General features: G+C 40.3%; 1 protein-coding gene across 1 annotated transcript; it reads left to right on the top strand.

Moving 5' to 3' along the window:
- Positions 1-773: 773 nt before the first annotated feature.
- Positions 774-11,032, top strand: LOC115197072 (proteasome subunit alpha type-1). The gene is made up of 10 exons (XM_029758253.1): positions 774-869; positions 2,830-2,874; positions 3,037-3,138; positions 3,329-3,432; positions 3,563-3,651; positions 3,909-3,979; positions 4,091-4,220; positions 6,032-6,111; positions 6,304-6,408; positions 10,749-11,032. Exons 1-10 carry the CDS (start codon positions 867-869, stop codon positions 10,806-10,808), a joined length of 789 nt encoding a protein of 262 aa, XP_029614113.1. The 5' UTR covers positions 774-866; the 3' UTR covers positions 10,809-11,032.
- Positions 11,033-11,118: the final 86 nt, after the last annotated feature.

Genomic DNA, 11,118 nt, shown 5'->3' with positions numbered 1-11,118 from the left:
AAGGAGGCGCGCTGATGTAATGGCTGCTGCTGCCGCCTCTGCCTTGGCAGGGGAGGAGGGCTCGTCAGCACAGCTCCTTTAATTCATCTCCCCCCGGATCAAGGGTACATCAGATATCTTTAACAGGGTCCAGGCTCTCAGTGTCCAGCCGTTTCAACCAAAAAAAAAACGGACAGGGGGGTGGGTGGAGAGAGAAGAGATGGAGAGAGAGGGGGAGAAAGAGAAATAGAAAAAAAAGAGTGGGAGAAGCTGAGAGCGAGACTGTCGATGGAGAACTTTATAAATGCATAGAAATGTCCCTAGAAAGAGACATTAAACGCTGAAAACTTTTTATGATGAGTCTGAAACACCATGAGTGGTTTGTACAGAGACATTAAGATTTCTGTTAGCAGAGGTCCTGGAGGTGTATAACACTTTTTCTGAAGAAAATAAACAGGTTACTGAAGGATATTGTGTATTGTTGTTGTTGACATTCAAAGTGCTCATCTAGTCACACTGCAATTATGCCTGTCATTGAAGAAAAAAAATGCTATAACAAAATGTTGTTTGCTTGCATTACTGAAAGTATTTTATTCTAGTTATTGCAACCTCTGAGGACCATGAATGTGAAATAAACTTGAATGGATTTTTTTTATTACATTCATCAAAAATCTAAATTTACTTTCAGAATTGACAGGAATCATGGCATTAAAAAGTACATTTGACATAGATAGCCGTCTTTGGTCAAGTCAAAATGAGTAGAGTTTCCAATCTTTGATGACATTTCGAATTTTCATCGACTGGATAGACTTCTGAGATCTACAGCTTTTCCTTACGTCACATATTTAGGAAAATAAATCAAACCAAGTCACAATTCAGCAGCAGAGATGGTAAGAGTGTATAAAGCATGCGTTTTGTTTGAAGCTTGAATATTTGCTTATATAATACAGATTGCATACATTGAATGACAAAGGTGTTTGATAAGGATTCTAGCTACCACTCGTAAAAATAGTTAACGTTAGCTAGTCTATTAACACTAACGTTACGAAACGAGTGCACTGTGAGTAAGCATAAAACATAGCTACTATAGTAGCGTCTATGGAAGTTTATGATTTTGCACGAGTTAGCTAGCTACTGCCTTATTGGCAAACTAACTAGCTGTAACAATAGATTAAATAAAGTATCCAACCTAGTTTATGTAGCTAGCTAGGAGCTAACATAGCTAGCTAACGGTAGCTAATTTAGATGGCTGGCTAGCTACATAGCTGTATTAGCTAGCTAGCCTAGTAAATGTTGAGTGTTTCACTTTCGTTACCCAACTTTTACCGAATGCCGGTGTTCTTTGCAGTCAACCTTACCTATGGATGCAAATTGAAAACTTCTAGCTAACTAGATGCTTTCTTCCAACTGTTTATGACCAGCTACTTTGTTGCTTGAACAAAGCTATCATGCCTATTGTACCTCTGAAACTTCAAACATGTTCGACGTCATGAGAGGTGCACCCATAGAGGTCCTATTCTAATTCTATGGGTGCATCCATGAACCAGAATCTGGCTTTACAGGAAACGGTATGGCGAATCTCCTTTAAACCCAGGAAGCAGCTATTCAACTTGCCATTCACCAGCTTTTCATATTTAATAACGTTAAAATACGTTCGTTACTCAACAAATATGGAGTTTTTAAAAAGAAAACTGCTGTAAAAATACTTTCAAGTATTACTTAAGTAGTTTTTGGGGGTATGTGTACTTTACTTAACAATTTATATTTTTGACAGCTTACTCCACTTACGATATATTCCTAAAGAAAATAATGTAGTTTTTACTCCATACATTTTCCCTGACACCCAAAAGTACTCTATACATTTCGAATGCTTAGCATGACAGGAAAAGGTCCAATTCACACACATCAAGAGAACATACCTGGTCATCCCTACTGCCTCATATCTGTCAGACTCACTAAACCCAAATGCTTAATTTGTAAATGATGTCTGAGTGTTGTCCCTGGCTATCCGTAAATTTAAAAAAAACAAGAAAATCGGTCCGTCTGGTTTGCTTAATATAATGAATGTGAAATGATTTATACTTTTACTTTTGATACTTAAGTATATTTAAAACCAAATACTTTTAGACTTTTACTCAAGTAGTATTTTACTGGGTGACTTTTACTTGAGTAATTTTCTATGAAGGTATCTTTACTTTTACTTAAGTAGAACAATTGGATACCTTTTCCACCATTGCAAGCAACTGAAGAAAAAAATCCTATTCGGGTTCCCAAGGAACCCGGAGAGCCCTAACCTGACTGCATGCACAGGTTGTAAGTCTACAACAGCTCAATACGTTGGAGGTGCCGCAGAGGCCTTTTTTTCCATTACATAAAACGTTTTATTTAGACCTTTTTTAGAAATACATACCAGCCGTGATAGCAGTAAATGACGATAGTTGCTAATTGAAACTTCATTTGGTGAGTAATAAACGTATTTTGAGATTATTACGCTTGAAAAGCAGGTCAATGGCTGCTTCCTGGGCTTAAAGGAGATTCACCATACCGTTTCCTGTAAGGGCAGATTCTGGTTCAGATGCACCCCCATGATAGGAGGCGTAAACAAAGCCACAAGGTTGCTTTCTAGCTGGCTCTATAATTTATTTATAGCAATGCAATACCTTTGTCTGGAAGAGTCTAGGGTGGCAAGCACATTCTGTGTTGAGGTGCAGTCCACAACAGTTTTTTGGTCGATAACTCATTGCAATGCAAGAGAACTACGTAAGTAAAACATTTCGTGTGTATTTCTAGACAAATGTACATTGAAAATATTGACACTACTTCCTTTTCTCTCTCTCTCTCTCTCTGTAGTTCCGTAACCAGTATGACAACGATGTCACAGTATGGAGTCCTCAGGTAAGGGCCTTTTTTTAGCCTTTTTTTTGGTCGTTATTGCTTGCAACTTCCTCACGTACTCACTAGAGTGTGAACATTAAAATGAATCTAAATGTTTAGGGAATGAGGTTCCCTGCAGTGTCTCCCAAATAAGTTAAAGTTATCAATGCACTTGTGTTTCAGGGGCGCATTCACCAGATCGAATACGCCATGGAGGCGGTGAAACAAGGTTCGGCTACAGTGGGGCTTAAGTCCAGAACCCATGCAGTCCTGGTTGCTCTCAAGGTATTCCCCATTAATATCCCAGTTCTATTCTACACTGACAGTTTTGTTTTTTCAAGAGTTACATAAGAGCTACACTGGGGTATCAGGAAAACGGTATGTCTTTTACCTGCCGCATTGGACGCGTGGCGTGAGCCACTCGCAGTGACTGTCAATGGACTGTTGAGTGAGACTGGTGTTTGTTTCTCCACAGCGAGCCCAGTCAGAGCTGGCTGCTCACCAGAAGAAGATCCTCCACGTTGATGAACACATTGGCATCTCTATTGCCGGGCTGACTGCAGATGCCAGGCTCCTCTGGTACCATTTAAAAAAAACGTTTTTTACATTTTGAGTCATTTAGCAGACGCTCTTATCCAGAGCGACTTACAGGAACAGTTAGGGTTAACCACTTCTTTCCCCTTCTTTCCCCTTCTATCTTCTTCAACAGTAACTTCATGAGGCAGGAATGCCTGGACTCCAGGTTTGTGTTTGACAGGCCTCTCCCAGCATCGCGCCTCGTCACTCTCATCGGAAGCAGTATCCTTTCAGTCATGCTTTCAATTATTGATCCCTAGAAGCCCGCTCCCAGTTTGCCTTGCATTAACATTTTGCTGAGTTTAGGACAGTCCTAGGGGACCCCAAACAATACGTTTGAAAGTTTGACACATGGCATACATTTTTATTGGATATCAATGTCAAAAATGACACTTTCGTGATTTAAGCGGTGAGGTTTGGGAAATGGCGCGCTGTGCTCTCTAGACAGTTGACAAGGTAACCCTTGACCAGTCCCTCAGAAACTCAAATTCCCACACAGAGGTATGGAAGAAGACCCTATGGTGTGGGACTGCTTATCGCTGGCTACGATGTAAGTTCTCTTTGTCATCTTTTAAGGGAAACTATGTATGCTGATCAAGGTGCGTAAAACTCTGTATATTAGTAATGTGAAGCAACAAAGTCATTTGGTATCTTCTTGTAGGACATGGGGCCTCACATCTTCCAGACCTGCCCCTCTGCAAACTACTTTGACTGCAAAGCCATGTCCATTGGAGCTCGCTCCCAGTCTGCCCGCACATACCTAGAGAGACACATGGAGACCTTCCTGGACTGTGAGAGCATGCACACACACACTGTATTTGTGGTTTTCACAATTACTAACATGAATGCATACCTGAGGGCACACATATGTCTACTACACATACTATAAAGTAGATACTGTTTGAGGCTTGTTCGCTGTAGCATATCTCACTCACACACACCTACAGTTGAAGTCGGAAGTTTACATACACTTATGTTGGAGTCATTAAAACACCTTTTTCAACCACTCCACAAATTTCTTGTTAAAACTATAGTTTTGGCAAGTCAGTTAGGACATCTACTTTGTGCATGACACAAGTCATTTTTCCAACAATTGTTTACAGACAGATTATTTCACTGTATCACAATTCCAGTGGGTCAAAAGTTTACATACACTAAGTTGACTGTGCCTTTAAACAGCTTGGAAAATTCCAGAAAATGATGTCATGACTTTAGAGGCTTCTGATAGGCTAATTGACATCATTTGAGTCAATTGGAGGTGTACCTGTGGATGTATTTCAAGGTCTACTTTCAAACTCAGTGCCTCTGCTTGACATCATGGGAAAATCAAAAGAACAGCCAAGACCTCAGAAAATAATTGTAGACCTCCACAAGTCTGGCTCATCCTTGGGAGCAATTTCCAAACCCCTGAAGGTACCACGTTCATCTATACAAACAATAGTACACAAGTATAAACACCATGGGACCACGTAGCCGTCATACCGCTCAGGAAGGAGATGCGTTCTGTCTCCTAGAGATGAACATACTTCGGTGCGAAAAGTGCAAATCAATCCCAGAACAACAGCAAAGGACCTTGTAAAGATGCTGGAGGAAACAGGTACAAAAGTATCTATATCCACAGTAAAACGAGCGCAATATCGACATAACCTGAAAGGCCGCTCAGCAAGGAAGAAGCCACTGCTCCAAAACCTGCATAAAAAAGCCAGACTACAGTTTGCAACTGCACATGGGGACAAAGATTGTAGTTTTTGAGAAATGTCCTCTGGTTTGATGAAACAAAAATAGAGCTGTTTGGCCATAATGACCATCGTTATGTTTGGAGGAAAAGGGGGGAGGCTTGCAAGCCGAAGAACACCATCCCAACCGTGAAGCACGGGGGTGGCAGCATCATGTTGTGGGGGTGCTTTGCTGCAGGAGGGACTGGTGCACTTCATAAAATAGATTCATCATGAGGCAGGAAAATTATGTGGATATATTGAAGCAACATCTTAAGACATCAGTGAGGAAGTTAAAGCTTGGTCGCAAATGGGTCTTCAAATGGACAATGACCCCAAGCATACTTCCAAAGTTGTTGCAAAATGGCTTAAGAACAACAAAGTCAAGGTATTGGAGTGGCCATCACAAAGCCCTGACCTCAATCCTACAGAAAATTTGTGGGCAGAACTGAAAAAGTGTGTGCGAGCAAGGAGGCCTACAAACCTGACTCAGTTACACCAGCTCTGTCAGGAGAAATGGGCCAAAATTGTGGGAAGGCTACCTTAAACGTTTGACCCAAGTTAAACAATTTAAAAGCAATGCTACCAAATACTAATTGAGTGAATGTAAACTTCATTACCCACTGGGAATGTGATGAAAGAAATAAAATCTGAAATAAATCATTCTCTCTACTATTATTCTGACATTTCACATTCTTAAAATAAAGTGGGGATCCTAACTGACCTAAAACAGGGAACGTTTACTAAGATTAAATGTCAGGAATTGTGTAAAACTGAGTTTAAATGTATTTGGCTAAGGTGTATGTAAACTTCTGACTTCAACTGTACACAACTCAGCACCTGCTCTGTGCATTTATTATTTTGTCCATTGCATTGACTATACTCAGGTAATCTGAATGAGCTGGTCAGGCATGGTCTGCTTGGGCTCAGAGAAACACTCCCAGCTGAACAGGACCTCACCACTAAGGTAAGCTTATATGGCTCAACCAACCTGTCATAGCCCTCATGTTCCCCACAGTACAGGGCTGTGTTCATTAGGTCACCCAACAGAAATGTTTTAAAACATTTTGCAACATGAAAATAAAATGGAGTCTCTCTCTGTTTGGTGCCTAATGAACACAACCCTGGGCTTTACTGAGTAGCTCTCCTTGCCTTTCAGAATGTCTCAATCGGCATTGTGGGGAAAGACATGGAGTTCACCATCTACGACGATGATGACGTGGGTCCTTTCCTTGAGGGTCTGGAGGAGAGGCCACAGAGAAAGGTAAGAGTCGACTTGGAGTTACTGTGGAAAGTGGTTGGATTAATGCTAGCCTGGATCCACACTGAAACAGAACAATTAATTTGGTATCCAGGCTACAAATATTCTAAATATCAAAGATATTTGTAGATGAGATTATAATAATATTATAGAATGGTTAACAAACATGACATCACAAATTTCACTTGATGGTCCCAAACAGTCAAAATCATGTTTTTCATGAAATTGGATGACATTTGGATGAAACCAGATCAATCAGATGTATTTATCAAGCACTTTTTAGATCAGCAGATTAGATCAAACCGAGCCTAAAACCCCAGAGAGCAAGCAATTCAGATCAAAGTAGGAAAAATACCTGCCTCTAAAGTTTGACCATAAAGTGTATTTATTTGGCTTTTTAATTTTTTTTATTACAGTAGTTACATAGCAAGAATAAAGTAATTTGATATACATTACTGGTCACCTAGTCAGTCAAGGGTTTTCTTAATTTTTTACTATTTTCTATATTGTCGAATAATAGTGAAGAGATCAAAACTATGAAATAACACATATGGAATCATGTAGAAAAGTGGTATATTTGAGATTCTTCAAAGTAGCCACCTTTTGCCTTGATGACAGCTTTGCACACTCTTGGCATTCTCTCAACCAGCATCATGAGGTGGTCACATGGAATGCATTTCAATTAACAGGTGTGCCTTGTTAATTTGTGGAATTTTTTTCCTTCTTAATACGTTTGAGCCAATCAGTTGTTGTGACAAGGTAGGATTGGTATACAGAAGATAGCCCTATTTGGTAAAAGACCAAGTCCATATTATGGTAAGAACATCTCAAATAAGCAAAGAGAAACGACAGTCCATCATTACTTTAAGACATGAAGGTCAGTCAATCCGGAAAATTTCAATAACTTTTAAAGTTATTTGAAGTGCAGTCACAAAAACCATCAAGCGCTATTATTAAACTGGCTCGCATGAGGACCGCCACAGGAAAGGAAGACCCAGAGAAACCTCTGGAGCAGAGGAAAAGTTTATTAAAGTTACCAGCCTCAGAAATTGCAGCCCGAATAAATGCATCAACTATTCAGAAGAGACTGCGTGAATCAGGCCTTCATGGTCAAATTGCTGCAAAGAAACCACTACCGCCAACCCCACTTTTGCACTGCTGCTAATCTCTGTTTATCATCTATGCATAGTCACTTTAACTATACATTCATGTACATATTACCTCAATTATCCCGACTAACCGGTGCCCCCGCACATTGGTTACCTGGACTATTTGCATTTTTCCCGCCACCATCCCACCCGCCAACCCCCTCTTTTACGCTGCTGCTACTCTCTGTTTATCATCTATGCATAGTCACTTTAACTATACCTAGATGTACATATTAGCCTGACTAACCAGTGCCCTGGCACATTGACTCTGTACCGGTACCATCTGTATATAGCCTCGCTACTGTTATTTTCACTGTCATTTTACAATCTACACCTGTTGTATTCGGCGCATGTGACAAACGTTTTGATTTGATTACTAAAGGAGACCAATAACAAGAGACTTGCTAGGGCCAAGAAACATGAGCAATGGACATTACACCAGTAGAAATCTGTCCTTTGGTCTGAGGTGTCCAAATTCAAACCGCAGTGTCTTTGTGAGAAGCAGAGTAGGAGAAAGAATCTCTGCATGTGTGGTTCCTACCGTGAAGCATTGAGGAGGAGGTGTGATTGTGTGGGGGTGCTTTGCTGGTGACACTGTCAGTGATTTTATTTAGAATTCAAGGCACACTTAACCAACATGGCTACCACAGCATTCTGCAGCGATATGCCATCATTTGTCATTTGTTTTTCAACACAACAATGACCCAACACACTTCCAGGCTGTGTAAGGGCTATTTGACCAAGAAGGAGAGTGATGGAGTGCTGCATCAGATGATCTGGCCTCCCAAACCAATTGAGATGGCCGGTTGGACGTACTGCCAAATTCTCTAAAAGGACAGAGGAGGTTTAAATGAACATTGAAGTCTCTGGCAACAGCTCTGGTGAACATTCCTGCAGTCAGCATGCCAATTGCACGCTCCTTCAAAACTTGAGACATCTGTGGCATCGTGTTTTGTGAAAAAACGGCACATTTTAGTGGCCTTTTATTGTCCCCAGCACAGTGTAATGATCATGCTGTTAAATCAGCTTCTTGATATGCCACACCTGTCATGTAGATGGATTATCTTGGCAAAGGAGAAATGCTCACTAACAGGAATGTAAACATGTCTGCACAATTTCAGAGAAACAAGCTTTTTGTGCGTATGGAACATTTCTGGGATCTTTTATTTCAGCTCATGAAATATGGGACCAACGCTTTACATGTGTTTTTATAATTTAGTTCAGTATACATAACATTCTGTTTATGGCAATTTTTTTATTTAAATTGAAAAAATAGGTTTTGAATCAAGCGTTGTTTTGCATATAAGCTCATAAACCACGTGCTAAGGAATCGGCACATCCAATCTCTTCCCAACTATTTTGCAACCTGTATGGCGCCACGGTCAATGTTTTGGTCCTCAAGTAAAGCTGATCATAAAGTTATTGGTCCTTTCCCCCATAAACACTTGGAGGCAGTGGGATTATTAAGGGGTTTTTGAGAGACGAAGAAGAAAAAAAGAAGCCTAATTTTAATACACCAATGTTAACGTCTTATTCTTTTACCTAATTTAAATAAGTACCTTGTAACCAACATTGCAGAAGTTGCATTCAGAGAGGCGTGGTTTACATATCTAGATAGTAGGGGTGTGGATCTTTGCCTTTCAAGACGATTCGATACGTTTCAAGATATAGTGCATTCGGAAAGTGTTCAGACCCCTTGACTTTTTTCCACATTTTGTTACGTTACAGTATTATTCTAAAATGGATTAAATAAAATAATTTCCTCAAATCTACACACAGTACCCCATAATGACAAAGCGAAAACAGGTTTTTCAACATTTTTCACATTTATAGAAAACCAAAATACCTGGAAGACTAGTCAGGATCGAGGCAAAGATGAACAGAGCAAAGTACAGAGACCCTTGATAAAAATTGCTCCAGAGTGCTCAGGACCTCAGACTGGGCTGGTTACTTTCTAATGTGTTGCAACTGACATTTATTTTCCAATTGAAAAAGAACCACTACTTTTTTTTAGTTTCGCTCCACTATTCCGATCAGCAAAATAATGTTCTGATCTGGTTCGAACCCCAAACAAGTACTGGTTTATATCGTTCCTTTCTGTTCTTTTTTACCTGTGGAATCAACCATTTTTTACATTTAGCTCATTAAATTACTTCACCAGTCAGTGCGGATACACTCTTAGGGTTCTTTGGCTGTCCCCATAGGAAAACCCTTTGAAGAACCCTTTTCGGTTCCATATAGAACCGTTTCCACAGAAGGTCCTACCTGGAACCCAAAAGGGTTATCCTATGGGGACAGCCGAAGAACTCTTTTGGAACCTTTTTTTCTAAGAGTGTAGAGCAAGCTAGTTTACATGCGTGGTGGACAGACAACTGTAGCATATATATACATTTGTGAACAGCCATTCACAACAACCACAATCCGTAAGGCGCAAATAGCTGAGGGCAGCAGTGTGATTCACATCAATGCGCTATGTAGCCTGTAATAGGCCTTAGTGATATCCGTATTGCCCGTAGGCTACATCACTGATGTCGTCCTTACCTCCAACTGTTGAAGTTCGACAATCTTTGGATGCTGACAGCAGTCATACCATTGGAAGACATATACAGTAGCTCGGACTGTCCTACAAAAGCCTATTCCTACTCTTTTCCCGCAATCCATCAAACGTATTTGGTGTCATCATAGTGGTTTCTGACTTGTGGTCAGAGGTGAGGGGAGTGAGGTGAGGTGAGTATGTAATGAAAAGTACCCAGACCTCAACCTGAAACTGTCCAAGATGAACTAGCTAGCTTGATAAACAGTGCTGCCAATTCCATTTGAATTTGCTAGCTAAAATATACAGCCAACATTTTGTCTATTGATACTGTTACAATAACCAAACAGTTGGATATAAACAAATCGGTAGTGAAACCATTATGGGGTGTATGATAGGAATGGATGTTACATGCAATTTCGATGTCGATTTGTGTATCAGCAAATTTGCTTGAGATAATCTCACTGCAACACTGCGTCCATGTTGCTTGACATAGGCGTTTTTCAAAGAACCTAAAGTCAAGGTGAGCTTCCCTCCCACTCAGTATCTTTTCAGACTTCCTGGTAGTTTGACATTAGTACTTTATTTTTATTTTTTGTTTTCCATTTTTATCTGAACGGTAGCCAATCAAGATGTGATGTGTCCCGCCCTGTGTGTCCTAGGTTATCGAGGCTGCAGATGAGCCTGCAGCAGACAAACCGGATGAGCCAATGGATATCTGAGACTGAGGATGCAGAATGATGACACACTTTTGCACACTGTGGTGGCCAGAAACCAAATCCAGCTCAGCACCCCTCGCTGAACTGCCATGGGTCAATTCTGTGCAGTAACAATGTGCTACTCAATGAAAATAAGTTAATTGTACGCTTTCCGCTAATAAAATTGGATGTTGCTTTTCTATTGGTAGAATGTTACTTTCTGTAAGTAATACACCTTTTTTCTCAAATAGCTGCCATTGTTGTTTTTGTTTGTCACATACTTGAGACAAGGTTGTTGTCAAACCAGAATATTTTATTTGTGTGATTCCACAGT

Source organism: Salmo trutta, chromosome 7 (genome assembly GCF_901001165.1).
Source record: "Salmo trutta chromosome 7, fSalTru1.1, whole genome shotgun sequence".
NCBI lineage: Eukaryota > Metazoa > Chordata > Actinopteri > Salmoniformes > Salmonidae > Salmo > Salmo trutta.
Note: the sequence above shows the minus strand (reverse complement) of the source record. Positions and strands in the feature narration are given on the sequence as shown.

What these genes read in the sequence shown, in the direction of transcription:
- LOC115197072 (XM_029758253.1), top strand. An exon ending in CAGTCCTGGTTGCTCTCAAG is followed by an intron (nt 3,139 to 3,328) that starts GTATTCCCCATT and finishes GTTTCTCCACAG; the next exon opens with CGAGCCCAGTCAGAGCTGGC. An exon ending in AGGAGAGGCCACAGAGAAAG is followed by an intron (nt 6,409 to 10,748) that starts GTAAGAGTCGAC and finishes TGTGTGTCCTAG; the next exon opens with GTTATCGAGGCTGCAGATGA.